This window comes from Neoarius graeffei, chromosome 19 (assembly GCF_027579695.1).
Source record: "Neoarius graeffei isolate fNeoGra1 chromosome 19, fNeoGra1.pri, whole genome shotgun sequence".
Classification (NCBI taxonomy): Eukaryota; Metazoa; Chordata; class Actinopteri; order Siluriformes; family Ariidae; genus Neoarius; species Neoarius graeffei.
Window position 1 is genome coordinate 22,154,648 of NC_083587.1, and position 19,002 is coordinate 22,173,649.

Genomic DNA, 19,002 nt, shown 5'->3' on the forward strand with positions numbered 1-19,002 from the left:
GACATTGTTTGTCTTACCTTACTGTGCAAGGCACTTCGTTAGGAAAGGAGAATAGCATGCAAGAGCTCACGAGACTGGAAATTCTGTGGTGGCTCGGCCGAGCCATTCATGCCGCCGCCACAGGCGACTCTGTCACTCTGGTGCAGGCCTCGCGGCCCATCTGCGTTTCTGCGCATCCTAATGAAGCATTCATCATTACTAGCGATGGACAGCTGACAGAGAGATATTAAAGCCGTACAAGTCTCTTGTTGTTGTTTGTGGGCACAATGTAATGTTTTACAATTACAAGATTGGCAGTGGCGGCAGCATAGCACTAACTGCCAAAGGTGCTGCCCAACCAGATGCCATAAACTGAACAGCTAAATGTGTCCACTATAAACTAGAAGGGCACCCGGTAGAGTGCATACCTCCGCCAAGCCACAAATTATCAACATCAAAATCAAATCACTTGAACAGAGGATAATAGTAAAGCTGTACACCAAATTTCATCCAAATCCATTCACTACTTTTTGAGTTACATTGGGAACAGACAAAAAAAAAAATCCTGGATTCGCATACATATCTGGATTTGCATCAAAATCTAAATCAATTGTTCCTTGGCTCCTGGATCTCATTTCCTCAAAATCTGTTCACTACTTTTTGAGATATGTTGGGAACAGCAAACAAACGGAGGTGAAAATATAACCTTCTCCAACAAAGTTGGAAGAGGTGATAACTCCTGAGTAAGAATGTGTATAAGTATGTATTTAGCTAGTTTCTTGTGGATTTATGTGAGCTATGTTAGATTTTTAAAGCAATATAAATTTGCCATGTTAGCTAACTAGGAAGCTAAGCCTGTTAAATTATTAGTTAGCAAGCCAACTTCAGCTGATACTGATGTAATAGTTAGCTACTTAGCTGAGATAAAATAACATCTGCAAAGCCAGAGCTTCTTACTTACTTAACCGCATCCAACGTGATTGGTGACATGAACGAAATTCTTCCTCCAATTCTTTCGATCCAACAACGCAGTCAATAACTCATCCCCTCTGAGACCAGTGTCTTCTTCCAGAACATTGATTAGAGTTGTTCTGGGTCTCCGAATGTTTCTTTTTGCATCTGGAGTCCATTAAAGAACACGACCGGCAGCTTCCTCGTGTCTTGCCACACGACTACCTAATGTTAGTCTGCGTTGTCGAATGACGGCAGAAAGGCGAGGATAGTTTCCATATAGTGAGCTGTTGGTGGTATGCAATTGCCAAGAGACGTTTTGGACCTTTCTCAACATGCGAGTGTATGTTCCATCAAGCTTTCTCCTTAGAGACTCAGTTAATGTCCAGGATTCTGCACCATAAAGAAGAATTGACTCTACGGTTGCCTTGAACAGTCTCATTTTGGTTGATTTTCTAATTGGTGAGAGCTTCTCCAACCTCCTCATTATCTGTGTCTATCTTCTTTTAGCTTGGAATGGAGTCCAATTCGATTCTTTTCTGATTCTGACATGCAACAGTTTAGAAAACAAATTCTGGCTTGCTTTTAAAATCATTATAGTCTCCTGCTTTGTTTTTGGAACCAGGAGGCATGGGTGATGATAAAGTGACATATATCACTCTGATAAAAAGCCATTCATAACTCAATTTATTTAAATTAAGAGCAGACGTAAAAATACAGTATGTAAGTCTAACAAAACGTAAATCGGGAAATAATGGCAGGTATATGTTAAACTTATTAAATAGAAATATGTACATTTACAAACTTAATTTATTGTAGTAACATAGACGTTAGGTATATTAATATGTAAAAGCTACCTAAGGCTATAATCAATTTTTATAGTACATTCAGAGGTCGATGTACACTCACTGGCCACTTTAATAGGAACTTGTTCTTGATTCTAAGAGTCCTGTTCTTGGCTGCAGGACTGGAACCCAGTGTGGTGTTCTGCTGTTGCATGCTGAGATGCTTTTCTGCTCACCACGGTTGTAAAGAGTTGCTATGAGTTACTATATCCTTCCTGGCAAAAAAGCTCGAACCAGTCTGGCCATTTTCCTCTGACCTCTCTCATCAATAAGGCGTTTGTTTCCACCCACAGAACTGTCACTCAGTCAATGTTTTTTTGTTTCTCGCACCATTCTGTGTAAACTCTAGAGACTGCTGTGTATGAAAACCCCAGGAAGGAGATCATCAGTTTCTGAAACACTCAAACCAGTCCATCTGGCTCAAACCAACACCCATGCCACAGTGAAAAAAAGTCACACTTTGAGATCACAATTTTTCCCGTTCTGATGTTTGAAGTGAACATTAACTGAAGCTCTTAATTTGTATCTGCATGATTTGATGCATTGTGCTGCTGTCAAGGGATCGGCTGATTACAGAACTGCATCAAACAGCAGGTGGATGGGTGTTCCTAATAAAGTGGTGAGTGAGTGTATATGCTGTATACTGTATTGAGAATATCCATGTTATTTGGTGGACTGATATAACAGATCAACAAAATTCCCTCCAGTCTCTCAGAAAACATGGATTTATTTTATTTTTCCACCATGGGTTCTATCTAAACAGATTTCTCCATGAGGAGGTGCATTTGACCGTCCAGCAGCCTAATTCAGTTCTTTCATGCTTTTGTTATGCCTTCCATATCGAAAGCTAGCACTTTTGCCTTATTTATGATAAGGCAAATGGATCTGCATTATTATTATTATTATTATTATTTCCTCCTGTGCAATAGCGTTTTTTGCTACACGTGGATAATTCGTATATGCTGTACGATTGTTCTGAGTAACTCCAAACACTGTAACAGCGTTCCACATGACTTATTTTTCATCTCATCCTCCCGCTCAGGGATGAGTTTCATACTTGTGTTATTCAAAGAGACAATTCATTTTTCCTCCTTTTTCTGATCAAAGACTATTCAAAAAAGATTCGATTCAATCTACTCCCGAGCTTACATTTCTTCCCCGTTTCTTCAAAGTCATCCTCTCTTGTTTAATCAGCCCTAATCGAGCCTGAGATCGGAGCTGATTTAGCCACACGCCACTCAGTACACAGACATAAACAATTCTTCCAGCCAGCCATGATGATGTGAAGCTTTTCCAGAAAAAAAAAATTGTTCAGTAAAGTGATATGTCTATGGAGAATGAGAATGAGCAATGTGATAGACATTAGGGAGATGATTCCAAGCTCCAAATCAGATTTTATTAACATCTGGATATGCTCTGGGACTGGAATTTTGGCTTTCCATACAGTGATATTAATTACGAACACGATCGTTAATAATATCAGGGTGCCCAAATTTAGCAGAATTTGATATAACTGAAAGTTGTGAATTGGCTCCAGCTGTTGAACTTTACCACAAGCTAAAGTGTCGACTATTAATAGAATAGGTGACAGAAATATGCTTTCCTGGAAGCGAGTCCATCTTAATTAGACTTGAGCCAAAAAGGACAATATTTATTAACTCTTTCTTGCTTGAGTTAATGACATTTCAAGACCAGCGATTAACACACGCCCTTACACCCTGAACAGACGTGGAATTTAGCTAAGTTTGATTGCTGAAAATGTAGAAAAGGGTCAGGTCTTAAATAACAACTTCTCAGCTCAATACAGTCCAAGACCCTGTTAGATTCTGGCAGCATCTCAGGTTGAAGTGAAGTTTATTTTATGAATAAGCTATGTAGTATTTGGGTGGCACGGTGGTGTAGTGGTTAGCACTGTTGCCCCATAGCAAGAAGGTTCCAGGTTTGAACCTCATGGCCAATGAGAGGCCTTTCTTTGTGGAGTCCTCCCCGTGTCTCTGTGGGTTTCCTCCAGGTGCTCTGGTTTCTCCCCACACTCCAAAGACTAACTGACTACTCTAAACTGATCAAGCTTGGAGAAGAATGGGCTCTGCCAAGTTTAAAATGCCTTAAGCCTCACTCACAACCCGTCGTAAGTGTTTTGGACACGCACGGGTCGCAGGGTTTGGTAGCTCGCAGCCGTGCTGGAGGGTCGCGGTGAACCTGGGGGAAAGTTTGGGGGAGGAGTACGGGCAAAGTACTTGTCAAGTACAGGTTGCCCACCTGACTTCCTTGAGGCGTGGAAAAAATTGCGATGTTAGCCCGTGGAAAGCGTATATCTGACGCATGTCATCAGTGCTTGTTCAGTGAGTGTGGAGTGTGTGAGACTTGCATTTGACCAGTTTCCTGCGCTACGAGTTCGGGCCGCACTTGTGAAGCGTGTGTGATGCATGTGATTAGCACATTACAATCACTCATAACTTGCGTGTGATGCAAGCCAGGAGTGGGTATAAAACCAGCGTGTCTGCAGCATTCTGCATCTCTCTTTCGGCTGAAGAACATTGGATATTTTGTGGGAAAAATTTAAAAATTTTCAGTTTAAAGTTTAGAAAATGGGACCCAAGAAGAAGCGAGCGAAAGTGAAGTAACCCAGCCTGAAACAGCAGAGGGGAAGGAGGAGGAAGAATTTGATGATGATGGTAGCAGCACCGGCGAGCCCTGCACGGACAGGGAGAAGTTTGCCTTCAAGCCGGCAGAAGGCCCAGCACCCCGCCAGAGGGATTTTCACAGGTAAATACACGTGCTTTAAACTTTCAACATCTATATGCTTATGTAATTAATACTATATGTGCTGATTTTCATGTATGTTTCAGCTAACGACGCCCAGAAGTGAGGACATTGCAATCCCATCATCGCTGTCGGGCCATTGTGCCATGCTCAGTGATGAGGACAAGGACATCCCGACACCCCGTCCCACCACTCAGCAGCAGTAGGAGCAGGACAGCAGCTTGGAGTCAAAGTGTGTTTCAGTGCTCAAACTGTTGGGCTATTTAGTTGGGATTTTTTACAATGTAATAAAATGTGTTATTCCCTTATACTCATGTTTTATTATTTGACGTTTGCATGGCAAATTAACATATACTCAAATAAAAACAGCAAATGAGGTGGTCTTCTTCCTTTCTACAATGCTACACGCTACACGATCGGTTCCTTGGTTCCTCCCCAATATATACTGTATACCCAGAGTCTTGCCCCTCGTGTCGCGTGCGCTGCGTGCACGCCACACATGGGGTAGAAAGTGAGAGGTACTTCTGTCTTGCACACCGCACAAATGGCAAGTGTGGAATACTTGTGTAGTACTTCTGAGGCACGTCACTCATACAATGACCGTGCATCACTCATGCGTCTTACTGTCATCGCAAAAAGCCTCTACTCGCTGCGCTGCTGACTTGGTTCAGGTGTACAAAAGGATTCTTGATTTGTCGCAAGACCTGTAGAATTTGCATGTGCAGGACCAAAAGTCTCCACGGGCAGTCTGTGACCTTCTACGGTGCCAAACACACGCAAGTGTCGCGCAAGTCTCAAGCACGGTTTTGCCAAATTTTTTACCGTAGACCGCCCGTAGCAGCACGTCTGGCAGGTTGTGAGTGAGGCTTTAGACACATCAATGATGGACTGTTAAAATGTCATCAGTGGTGCCCTTGCTGGCTGAAGAAGAATATAGATTGACAAGTTTTGTGCAAATTAATTTACTAACTCAAATGAATGAAATAGCACATCCCTGTTTTTTTACCGCTTTGTCTTCATGAGTGCTTCTAGTTAAAAGTACAAAATGCAAATGCAGAAGCGACAGCTGTGTGTCCATTCTGTTACAACCAACAAGCAGGTATTATTTTTGCTTAAGTCCATTTCTGTGAGTTGAAGACAAATTTATACCACAAGCACTATTTTGAGATAATGAGAAGGTTAATCATGGTTATGACTCAGTTACACAAAATGTTAAAAACAATGACTTAAGCCTCGGTCACAACCGGCCGTACGTGCTCCTACGGCCGGTCTACGTGCAAAAAACGCAAGAAACGCACGGAGGGCGCGCGTATGACGTGCTGATTTTCGAGCCGTAGACTGGCCGCAGAGGTTCTTTGTCATGTCAAACAAACTCTACGGGCGCTTACGTTTTTTTTCAGGTTGCAAGACAAACTTACGGCCAACGTGCATCTTTCTCCATGAACAAAAAAAACACAGCGATTTGGGAAACGCCAAAAATCACACGGCCAAAAAATCGTTTGTCCGGTTGTGACCTAGGCTTTAATATTATCCTGTAAAAGTTAGATTAGATACGGCAGCACGGTGGTGTAGTGGTTAACACTGTCGCCTCACAGCAAGAAGGTCCTGGGTTCGAGCCCCGTGGCCGACAGGGCCCTTTCTGTGTGGAGTTTGCATGTTCTCCCCGTGTCCGCGTGGGTTTCCTCCGGGTGCTCCCGTTTCCCCCACAGTCCAAAGACATGCAGGTTAGGCTAACTGGTGACTCTAAATTGACCGGAGGTGTGAATGTGAGTGTGAATGGTTGTGTGTCTCTCTGTGTCAGCCCTGCAATGATCTGGCGACTTGTCCAGGGTGTACCCCGCCTTTCGCCCGTAGTCAGCTGGGATAGGCTCCAGCTTGCCTGCGACCCTGCACAGGATAAGCGGTTATGGATAATGGATGGAAGGAAGTTAGATTAGATTTCCATCACACTGTCACACCTCCAGTGCTAACAAAGACTGTGACTTTTTTTTCTTTCATGAGTACATTAGGAACAAAATATATAGTACCTGTGTTTAGTTTTTCTCAATGTTGTATTTTGGACAGGTTTCTGATAGAGTTCACACCATTTAATTGATGTTATATTGGCTGTGCAAATATGTGTCAAGTTTTGTTTGGTTGGTTTTTTCATTCTTGATGAGAGAGTCAACCCATGACTTTTAGGACTGAACTTAACAAAAAAGTCAAATTGACATATCATTGAGGCTGTGTTGGCTCAAACGGTAAAGGTGCTGGGTTACTGATGGAAGGATTGGGAGTTTAAGCCTGAGCACTACCAAGCTGCCACTGTTGGATCCTTGGCAATGCCCTTAAAGGTGCTGACTGCAAAGACATCTGAAATTTTCTCATTTTTGTATTGTGCATGGCATTTTCCTCTGTCTCACAAGAATAATATCATGCAGACAAGATATGATCATTTTGATGTCTTGAGGGTCGCTTTTCTTCATTTTGGGACCGTTTTCCCCCCTCTTGAGGTAAACAGTACGGCCCGACAGAAACAGCTGAATGCGAAGAGCTTTAATTAATTAGCATAACTATGGAACTGCATCACACCAAGATGGCGACATGCGGAAAACATCGTGACTCTGCATCAACCTCGGAGAGTTTTGAGTTGCAGGGATGTAATTTGTGGTTGACGTTAGCTGGCGGGAGAGCCGAATCCACCATGTTTGCCCACGCCGACTTGTTTTGGTTAAAGTAGGTCAAACACGTCCCACAGTGGTCACGTGATATTGTTGCTCACTTGCTTTGGCAATCTCCGGAATTGTAAAATGCAGCACGCTTTTAATCTCGGCAAAACATTTACACACAGGATACACAGTGTGTGTGCAGCAGCGAAACATCTCAAAACTCCAACAGCAACAGAAATAGAACATTCTGCCTAGAATTCAACTTTGCAGTCAGCACCTTTAAATATATTGACTCAACTTATTCATGTAGAATTAGGGGGGAAAAATTGTAAAAAGGAGTCAGTTTCCTTTAAATAATTTACTTAGATTGCTTAGAAACATCAAGGGCAGGTTTAAAAAAAAAACTGCTCGAGCGTGGGATCGGAGTGGATGCAAGCTCAGGTATGTTAAAACACACTTGTGTAAAAAGGATATACACACAGACTTCAGTTTTATACACAGATACAGTAGCTACAATCAGAGCCGGCCCATGCGTATGGGCAAATGCTAAGGGCGCTGCGTCCATCCAGGGGCGCAGAAATGGGGGGAGAAAAATTATGACTTCCACTCTTCTGAAAACGAGTCAGCATTATAATGTCTTAGCCTAATTTAATTGTACAGCAAAGCATGTAGTCAGGGTGCGATTTGTCAAAAAAAATCGTGGTGGTGGTTGTTAATCATGAAACAATAAGTGCTCAACAGTGGTTCGCCCTGTCTATAGTGTGTCTTCGGGCGCGCAAGTGCGCATCCGCGGCTATTCTCTGTTTTGGCCATAGCCGGCGATTGCTATAGGCGACCTAGGCAATTGCCTAGAGCGCAAAGTGTGCCCAGGGGCGCCAAGGGTGACCAAAACCCCACCAAAAAGGAGGGATGGAGTTATTGAATGGAGATGTTACCAAGTGCATCAGTGGTGTACAGTGTTTTCAACCACTGTGCTGCCGAACTCCAGTACCGCGGAACACTAGTGTGCCGTGAGAGATCACCAAGTGTACCGTGGAAAATTATAGAATGACTGTATATTGTAAATATTGGCAACAGCGTTTTAGTTTCAGTCAACATTTTCTATTGGTGATGTGCCTTGAGATTTTTTCATTGAAAAAAGTGCGCCCTGGCTCAGAAAGGTTGAAAAACAAGTGTAGCCTACGCAGTAGTGGTCGGTGATTTCCTTATGCCTACTAAAAATGCACAATGATAGGTTATGGGGGGGGGGGGGGGGGGGGGAGCGGTGTTCATCGGGGAATGAGAATGGCTATCCACTGCAAAAAGTAGCCCAGACTACAAGTGCTTAAATGAAGAAATCCAAACTAGGGCGCAAACGAAGGCTACAGGAAGAAACAAATAGAGCCAAGTATAGAGGTAAGTCTGATCTAATCTCTCATATCAACCATTATAGTGGCAAATTAATATTTTAGACGCCTGAATCAATGTCTGCCTAGCTAACTAGATGCAAACAGCAATAGACTTCAATAACAAAGTACCCATAATGGCACTTTTGTTTGAAAATACAGCCCATTGATGTCCTAACAGGGTGCTTAAGTTTGCACAATTTAGAATTGTAGAATTTTTTATTCATTTAATTTGTTAATTCTTCAGAGATGACTTAACTTTTAATAGCAAAAAAGAAACTAAAAATAATTTCTTGTTTATTGTCCATGCACTACACTTTGAACAGGGTGCGGAAGAGTTTTTGCCCATTATATGGAGATATGTATTGAATTTGTGTGGTCATTTTACTTTGTGACACTTTATGTTAATAATGATAACAATAATGAAAAAGATAAAAATGACTTCTTGTTTATTGTCCATGCACCGTACATTGTTTAATAGTAATAGAATAGAGTGATTAGATTAAAGTGTTATTTAGATAGAGGGGTTTTTTTCTTGGGGGGGGCGCCAAAACTCAATCTCGCCTAGGGCAGCCAAAGACCTAGAGCCGGCCCTGGCTACAATAATATATTTACAGTATAAATAATGTTTGTAAGTAGAAAGCAATGTAAATCTGGGACTCTGAGAACTCCTCCAGCTTTGGTTTATATAAATGGTGAGATGATGTGAACTCTGATACTGTAATTCACAGAAAGACATCATGGTGATGATTAATATGATGGTGTAAAACAGTTCCACACTACTTTATAGACTGTTTCTTCAAGAAGACCTTTGGTTATTAAATCAAAAACAGGTTTATTTAGCAAGTTTAATTACGTTACTGTGTCTTATAACTTTCCCAGAAAACAACCAGAATATATTTTGACACAAGTTTGATGCTGAAACTTGACAAACAAACTTTAGTTTTGGCCATCCAGTTGGAGTTACTTTAATTGCAAGTTGTTCTAAAAAACATTTCCGTGATATTGCTTGATATAAGAACAGATTCTTCGCACCAGTGAAAGAAGTAGGGCTTCCCCGCCTCCTAAATCCAGATTTAACCCTGACTGGACCCGGCAGAGCGTGTGGTGGAGTTATTCCCGAGTGTATCCTGTTTACGTCTCTGAGTGTGTAAATGTGGTTTTTCCACTTTTACAGCATAAACAAGATCATGTGATTATATCTAAACACAACCAGCCTTGCACTGGAGCTATATACTGGAGATATAGCAAAATCATCTTCCTTTTTGCACAGTAAAGTTTTAACTGGGGCGGCACGGTGGTGTAGTGGTTAGCGCTGTCGCCTCACAGCAAGAAGGTCCGGGTTCGAGCCCCGTGGCCGGCGAGGGCCTTTCTGTGTGGAGTTTGCATGTTCTCCCCGTGTCCGCGTGGGTTTCCTCCGGGTGCTCCGGTTTCCCCCACAGTCCAAAGACATGCAGGTTAGGTTAACTGGTGACTCTAAATTGAGCGTAGGTGTGAATGTGAGTGTGAATGGTTGTCTGTGTCTATGTGTCAGCCCTGTGATGACCTGGCGACTTGTCCAGGGTGTACCCCGCCTTTCGCCCGTAGTCAGCTGGGATAGGCTCCAGCTTGCCTGCGACCCTGTAGAACAGGATAAAGCGGCTAGAGATAATGAGATGAGATGAGAATGAGTTTTAACTGGTATTTGTGGATGCAACTCTGGATTGTAGCTTGACAAAGGTTTGCCAAAGTAATCCTGAGTCTATGTGGTTTTATCAGCTATAGACGAATGAGGGTTCTTGATGCAGTGCCGTCTGAGGGATCGGAGATCATGGGCGTTCAGATTAGGCTTGAGCCTTTGCCCTTTACGCACCAAAATTCCTGCAGATTCCTTGAATCGTTTAATGATATGCACCATAGAGGGTAAAATATCCAAATCCCTTCATATCTTTCTTTGAGGAACATTGTTTTTAAACACTTTTCTCATGCATTTGTTGAGAAACTGAAGATTCTTCGCCCATCTTTGCTCCTCAAAGACTCAGCCTTTTTTGGATACTGATTTTTGTACCATATCATGATTATAATCACCTGTTGACATCACCTGTTTCAAATCACATCATTATTTAATTGTTTTACTTCATTTCTAGCCCTAAATTGCCTCCATCACAACTTTTTTTTGGAATGTGTTGCAGGAATGGATGTATATTAACCAATGAAATGTAGTTGACCAACAAAACATGAAATATCTTGGGTTCATTATGTCTGCAATGAAGTCAAAGTCAATTTAGAAATCACTGCTTTCTTTGTTTATTTGTGTTTTCCATATACTGTCCCAACTTTTCCTGTTTTGGGGTTGTACATAGTTTCTTTTTTTTTTTTAACAGCCATTCTTCCGGCGGCACGGTGGTGTAGTGGTTAGCGCTGTTGCCTCACAGCAAGAAGGTCTGGGTTCGAGCCCCGTGGCCGGCGAGGGCCTTTCTGTGTGGAGTTTGCATGTTCTCCCCGTGTCCGCGTGGGTTTCCTCCGGGTGCTCCGGTTTCCCCCACAGTCCAAAGACATGCAGGTTAGGTTAACTGGTGACTCTAAATTGACCGTAGGTGTGAATGTGAGTGTGAATGGTTGTCTGTGTCTATGTGTCAGCCCTGTGATGACCTGGAGACTTGTCCAGGGTGTACCCCGCCTTTCGCCTGTAGTCAGCTGGGATAGGCTCCAGCTTGCCTGCGACCCTGTAGAACAGGATAAAGCGGCTAGAGATAATGAGATGAGAGTGAGCCATTCTTCCTGTGATTGAAGTCTGAGTCTGTGTGTGGACAGCATGTGGAATGCATATACGTACAGTATGTGCCAGGCTTGTAGTACTCGTGTCCAGGACTTGGACTCGAGTCTGACTCGTGCCCTGATTTTAAGGTCTCGTGACTTGACTTGGACTTGAGCACTGATGGCTCAGACTCGGACTCGTGCATTAACTGCATTCAGACTCATAAATTGGAGACAAGGACTCGGGTTTCTCTTAATTTTTTTTAACATGCCATAATAATTTGGCATAAGATATTTATATCTACATCAGGGCTTTGAACCGGTTCAAGGAACGAAAACGAAAACCGGGAACTTTTTCTATTTCACATGGAACAGAAACGAAACCAGAAACTTTATTATTTTTTATGTTCCGGAACAGAAACGCTTATTAAAAATAATGGTAACCGGTTAATACCGGTTTTTATTTCGTTCCTCAAAGTTTCCGTAGCCTACAAATAAAAAAGTCATTCTTCTCCTGCACAAGTTTCTATGACCCGCTGGGGTTCACTTCCTGTGTGACGTTCGCTGACTGAATGGAGAGAGCGGGAAGGTGGACTGCTATCATGTCTCCATTACTGAGTGTCTGAGCAAAGAAGAGCCTGAACGTTGCAACCTCCCTATTGGCTGTTTGTAAAAATGTATCAGTTGTTGCCCTTCCCACGGGAATCATCGCGGGCTCGAGAGACGAGACCTGACGAGTTAGTTCATTGGTAGCAGAACAAAATGTCTGGACACAAATCGGGTTTTCAGAAAAGGAAAGAAAATAAACGGAGGGTTGAAAATACAAAAAAGGAGGCAGAAAATGCAAAACGAGTTTTAAGGTAGGACAAATGGTTACTTTTTAAGGCAGCCCGCCGTGGCTGCAGGCTTTCAGTTGTGTCATTGAATGGTTAATTTTCTGAGGCAGCCCGCCGTGGCTGCCTGCAGGCTTATTTATTATAGCCCATTTAGTTAAAATAGTTGATATAAAATGTTTATAGTTATAGTTATGTGATGGTTGTCCTGATTTAGACTGGTGTTTTGTTTTTTGTTTTTTTTTGTTTTTTTTGGGGGGGGGGGTTGCGCGATGTTGCACCCGAGTCCAGATTAGGGCAGAACCGGCCCTGGCTACATTTCAGGTGTAGTTTGTTTTATGTATGTATGTACTTGCATAGATGTGTACTTGGTCTTCCAATATGGCGCCTAACAAAATCTCGCGGCGCGGTGACGTCATGCGGTAGCCCTCTATAGGGCCTGACTAGCCTTTGGTAACACACTAAACAAATTATCTTTCATTTTTGGCACTTTTTCTGTTTGTGTAGATGGGAAGACATACTGAGAATCCAAATCGCCAACATTTGAAATAATTGTTTTGAATTATTTCTTGTCTTATTTAATGAAGGTTGTAATAGAATTAGCCTACATTTGGCTTAAGCTGGATGAGACAGAGACATAATTTTATAGCCATTTGTTAAACAGCTGACAGGGAACGTAATTAACCATTCCGGGAACGAAATTTTTTTGTTCTAACCGGTTCGGGAACGTCTATTTAATGGTGGAACCCAAAACCGGAAACGTTAAAATTCCGTTTCTGTTCGGAACGAACCAATAGGAAAAAAATTCTGGTTCAAAGCCCTGATCTACATTAATTTATGTGCTAATTTTGTGTCATACCTGCGTGCCTTGGCGAGTGCATCAGATAGATTCTCGGGTGCGCTCCAGACAGTGCACGCACCAAGCGGACTCTTGCATGCGCTGTAAACAACTCACACCTGCACAGGATTAAGGCACAATCAGCGCGCCTGTATATAAACTGTGAAAACACACTTACTTTGCGAAGTATTGAGTTGCGTTGCTGACACATTACCGAGCCTTATTTCCTTGTTTGGGTTCCTGATCCCTGATTTCCTGTTTCTTGTCTTTGATTCTGCCGAGTCTACGATAGCCTCTTTGTGCCTCGCTTGACCTATTGCCTGTTTTACTGTTTTACAATTTTGCCTGCCGTTCTGGATTGTTTACCTGTCTTCACTTATATTAATAAACACACCTTCTGCACTTGCATCCATCTCCCAACCATCTCTGACAGAATACTTCACACTCCCTAATAAAGAGAATGCACGTTCACCTGTTCATATGTCATGTTCAGGAACAAACTAATGTTAATGGCGCTGAAACAGCCACCGTCAAATGGCGCAGTTGGAGTCTTGTTCTCGGCTCAATCGTGGACTCGACTCGTACGTGACTCGAAATTGTTTTTAATGACTTGGACTTGACTCAGACTTGAACACTGGGGACTCGAGACTGGACTCGGACTCGAGGTTTATTGACTCAACTACAACACTGGTATGTGCGCCACAGTTGTGATCTCATAATTTTATTATGCACATGTTCGCTCTTGGCTACAGAAGAAGTAATGGTTTTAGGAAATACACATATTCCGTGTTTCGCACATCACGCATGTGTGCTTCCCGGGAATTCTCAAAATAAGTCCTATTTTGGGGAATAAAATTCTTCCATGAGGGAAAAACCCAAGAAAAAAGAGTGGCGCTAATGATATTAAAAGCATAGCGAGAGCAGCCCAGATGTTCTTTCTGAGAAATGGGAGGAGAAAAGACAGCACAAACAACAACAACATCTGAACACCTACCAAAGCCAATAAGTATATTTCTGAAGAGCTGTGGCTCTGTTAAGTATGTTTTGAACGCTGTCAGAGGAAGCAGCCTCTCATACAATTTACACAGCCAGTAAATACTCCTACCCATCGCTATTAAAACCACTTTGGGGCAAACGGCAGGAAACGATGCTCTCACGCTGCTGACTAAATATGTAAGGGATTAGACGGCAGCCACATGTGTGTATCACCGCAAGCCCAAGTGGATGTGAGTGACTGAAGAGTGTTCACTTTTAAATAGCTTGTACATTCGTTTATTTCATTGTCCTTTCATTTTTTTTAATTACCACAGCACTGGTGCGGTCTTGAATCTGATTGGTCAGAAGGTGTGGATTAATTTTCTTTAAATCACAGGTTTATATTAATGTGCTCATTGTCTTTTCTTACACGGGGACATGTATAGAGGGCATTGCACTTAATCTAAGACTAATAATACAGGGAATGGGTTAAAAAATTTACTGTTTCACAAAAATTGTTGATCTGGTGATGCGTTTATTAACATTTATAGAAGGAATCTCTAGTGTCAAGGGTTTGTCATGTTTGTAACACAGGACTTTGCACTTCAGTAACATGACGTGGCATTTCTCATCATTAAACATAGCTATAAATTGATAAATCGCATGACGTCATGTTTTAATAAACAAAAAAATTCTTGTAAAATTGTTGTACTTTGCTTTGAGGTGATGACACTAACTCTGTTTTGAATCAGGCCGTATCACACCACCCTATCGTGGATTGTTCTCCTACTCCAGCACACCACGTTGTATTTTATCCCTTACTTCATTTATCTCTTTATTTGTTCATTAATTCATTTAAGGTAACGCAAGGTAACAGCTTGCTGTTGTCGATCCTAATCCCGCACAGCTTATTTCAGGGGTTTATCCTGCTCATACACACCTGTTTCAACTCATCAGATCAATATTAAGCCCTCCATAAGCTGACTCAGGTGTGCAAGGATGTTTAAATCACCAAAATGAGCTGTTTGAAATGTTCCCCGCAGGGCTGCGGTTGTGATTTGGCAGATTAACCTTCATGTTCGGTTCAGCACTTAACAATGTTCCATCGACCCTGGCAATCTTTTTAAATTATTTGCCATAAAACGCAGCATATCTCAGTTATTACCAATAAAAACACACCGCTTAAAGTTCCTGCCATATTTGCGGACAGGGGATAAGATCATATTTCTGTTTCAGTTTGTGCTTCATTTTCAACACTGTTAGTTTATTTCTCAGGTCAAATTCACCCAAATGCAACCCAAACATTGAGGCAAGCAATATCGGAAAAAAAAAGTTTTCATGTATTTACATTTATCGTTGTGCTACTTTAGGAAAAATTTCAGAAAGGTCACTTTAATCCAAACAGAACAAACAGCTGAATTTGTATTTCTTATGGATTGTGTGTTTAAAAAATAGTCAAAAGTGCCTTTAATTTACTTTAAGCTGCTCTGATGATAGAAAAGATGTTGGCGGCTACAGGGAAGCCATGGCCTAATGATTAGAGAAGCTGCTTTGTGACCAAAAGGTTGTTGGTTCATTTCCCTGGACCAGCAGGAATGGCTGAAGTGCCCTTGAACAAGGCACTGAACCCCAGGCTGCTGCTGTGGGTATGTTGTACATCATTCTGGATAAGAACGTCTGCTAAATTCCTGTAATGTAATGGAGGCAGGGAAAAAAGTCGAAAGAATATCTTTATTACTGTCAGAATGAAAGATCAACTGATGTTAGATTGATTTATGTATTCGCTAAAACATAATGAGGTGTGCTATTATAGCACATTATTATGCATACAGGACACTTTTTTGATGGAATAAAAACGTGTTCTATTCCCTTCTAGCAGGTTTCATTCATTTGGTTTGACAGCATGCAATATTGTTAGCATATTGCTTATCCTACGTGTATTACGTCACTCTACCCAATGGAGAATGAGCGTTGAATATGGTTTATGATATTGCATGGTTGTCAAGACAACATGACGTCACACATCGGAGACATAAAACTTCCGCGCTAGCGAGCGACTGTGACAATTTGTAAACAAACGCGGCCACCAGGTTTGCTTTATTAAATATGGAAGATTTTGAGAGAGTTTTGAAAGAGAAAGACACGTTGAACACCTGAAAGGAATGTATAATAATGATAATAATATTGGCTGGCTTTTTTCGTGGTCTATCAGATATATTCCATTCAGCTACTCGTCTTCGACTCGTTCAGTATCATGCTAGCTGAATGGAATATATCTGATAGACCAGGAAAAAACCCAGCCAACATTATTTAATTAATCAACAATAGGGTGGTGTGATATGGTCCAATGTGAAATAGAGTTCCTGTTATGACCTGATTCTTTTCTTATAACATCCTGCCTGAAGTGTTTGATTTCTCAGCAATCATCTGCTAAATCCATGTGAATTAGCTATTACTATAGTAACAGTAATGTATTTAATTCTCATCTCATTATCTCTAGCCGCTTTATCCTGTCCTACAGGGTCGCAGGCAAGCTGGAGCCTATCCCAGCTGACTACGGGCGAAAGGCGGGGTACACCCTGGACAAGTCGCCAGGTCATCACAGGGCTGACACATAGACACAGACAACCATTCACACTCACATTCACACCTACGCTCAATTTAGAGCCACCAGTTAACCTAACCTGCATGTCTTTGGACTGTGGGGGAAACCGGAGCACCCGGAGGAAACCCACGCGGACACGGGGAGAACATGCAAACTCCGCACAGAAAGGCCCTCGCCGGCCACGGGGCTCTAACCCGGACCTTCTTGCTGTGAGGCGACAGCGCTAACCACTACACCACCGTGCCGCCCACAGTAATGTATTTGAATGAGCAAATTTATATGAACATAGAAAATTAAGCAACATCTTTCAGCCAATCAGATTTGCCAATTCGATGGCACTGTGGTATAAATACCATGAATAAAAAAAGAACATCTGTGGAACCCTCAGAATGTCCTTTTGGCATTAATTAAACCTTTGTGTATTCTTCATTTTGTCCTAAGGGGTATACAAACTTTTGGCCTCGATGTTATCAGTTAAAAAGCTGTGTTCTTTATTTCATTAAACAGCTAATCCACTTTTATTCTCTCCAGAGGTGGAGAAGGACTTGGCCAAGCTGGCTGAACAAGGGAAGCTCAGCAGGAGTCCCATCAGCCCCCACAGCAGCCTGCTCCTGCCTGTGAACCCTCACAGTGCCAACGCGCTGCCCATGCCAGGCTTCAGCTCCAAGCCCAACTCGCCAAGCAAGACTCCCGTGCTGCCGCTCATCATCAGCCGGACTCAATCTCCCAGCAACCCCTGCAGCAGAGCCCAGACCCCCAGCAGGCCCATGACCCCCAACAGCCTCATGATGCGCTCTCTACCTACTACAAGCCACGGAAACCCAGATCGCATGTACAGGCGCTCAAGGAGCAGACCGGTTACCCCGACTGGGCAAATAACACGACCTCTTCTGACCCCTCCCGGTCTCAGCAGCACAGACAGCTTCAGTCTGCGCAGCACACTGTCTGAGGTGAGCCATGTGGCATGCAGTCACGAAAGACAAATCTTTTCAGCTACAAAGTTCAAAAACAAGAAGACGTCTAAACAAGAAGCAAAAAACAGGAAGTAGACCGAAATCCAAAGGATTAGTAATGGTATATACTATGCATTCGATGCTACACTTTGACAGGAAGTACAGGGGGTTAAATAGAAAACCTGTTAGAACCCTTAATTGTCCAAAGACCCCTTGAAGAACCTTTTTTCTAAGAGTCCTGGAGCCCTAGATGATTGGCCAAAAATTGCACAGTCATGGTGAGCTTGTTTATTAGCTGTGGTAATGGCAAGGGGTCTCACACACACTCACTCTTATTCACCTTGACATACAGTTATGTAAACTTAGTTTATGAAAGAATAACAATATGTTGAAAGAACATGTTCTTATTTCCGTCGCCAGAAACCTTTAGCTACAGGACCAGCATGCTAAGCTAGCTAGCTAAATCTTGAGTGTCTGATATATTTTGACTTTGAGGTTATGATTTCTTTTATAAATAGTGTAGAATATATCACAATCCATATCGAGACATGGATACTGAAATCCTACGATCATCTCTCTATTGTCGTAGTCATGCAAGCTAGCTTATTAGCCAGGGCTGCCAACTTTTCAAAATTCCTTGGAGTGAGATTTTTTTTTGGCGGGGGGGGTCGACAGCAAAATTTTTCCGCACACCACGCGGTAAGTGGGAATTTTGTATTCAGTTTGATATTCACTTGTCCCCCTGCATTCTGGTGTTTTGTTTGTGGGTCGTCCAGCTGGAGATGGACAATGAAGGGGGGTTGAGATTTTGAATTTAGTAGCTGTTCCTGCATTCTGGTGGATTTTTGGAGTGGCCTGCTGTGCCATACCTACATTCTTACACACCCTGACTTGCCAAGCCTTCAGCTTGTGCCCAACAAAAGCACCAAGTTTTGGCTTAAAAGCCCCCACATTAGAAAACTACAGATGACTGCCAATGTTCCTGTAGCCCTATAGACCTGTGTTTCAGATTTAAAGGCAAGTTCATGTTTGAAAATATTTCATCAGCTAAGCCTAAACACCTTCTGAATTGAAACTAAATGTTAAGTTTTTAATAACTGTTGCAAAAATAAGATTGTCCCTCACTGACTATTCATTATGCATTTAAGGGCTTTCCCCACCACTGGGTTCAGCAGAAGATTGGCATGGGGAAAAATATCAACAGCAAAAGAACAAATAAAATGTTTAAAACAGTAAGCAAAATGTGCATGTGCTACAAGAAACATTACAATGATTAAGTTTGAACAGTATTGAAACACAAAAAGCTGAACCTTGGCCATAGGTGGGACTGTGCACACAAAGTTGGGCTTAAAAATTTTGGTCATACTTAAATAAGCTATATTAATACATTTCTTATTAATTTATTTCTTATCTATGTTTCTTATTAGTAATAGAGCATTCGTCAGGGCCTGTTATCTGACAAATATTCTCTACCTGTCTTGCCCTCTTTGA

General features: G+C 42.2%; 1 protein-coding gene across 1 annotated transcript in view; it reads left to right on the forward strand.

Annotated features, from left to right (window-relative positions):
• The window catches only part of c19h8orf34 (chromosome 19 C8orf34 homolog), a 233,269-nt gene that overhangs the window by 201,529 nt on the left and 12,738 nt on the right, over positions 1-19,002 (forward strand). Inside the window, exon 12 of the mRNA XM_060900851.1 lies at positions 17,090-17,508. Coding sequence (XP_060756834.1) covers positions 17,090-17,508 — 419 coding nt within the window. The remainder of the gene's footprint in view (positions 1-17,089; positions 17,509-19,002) is intronic.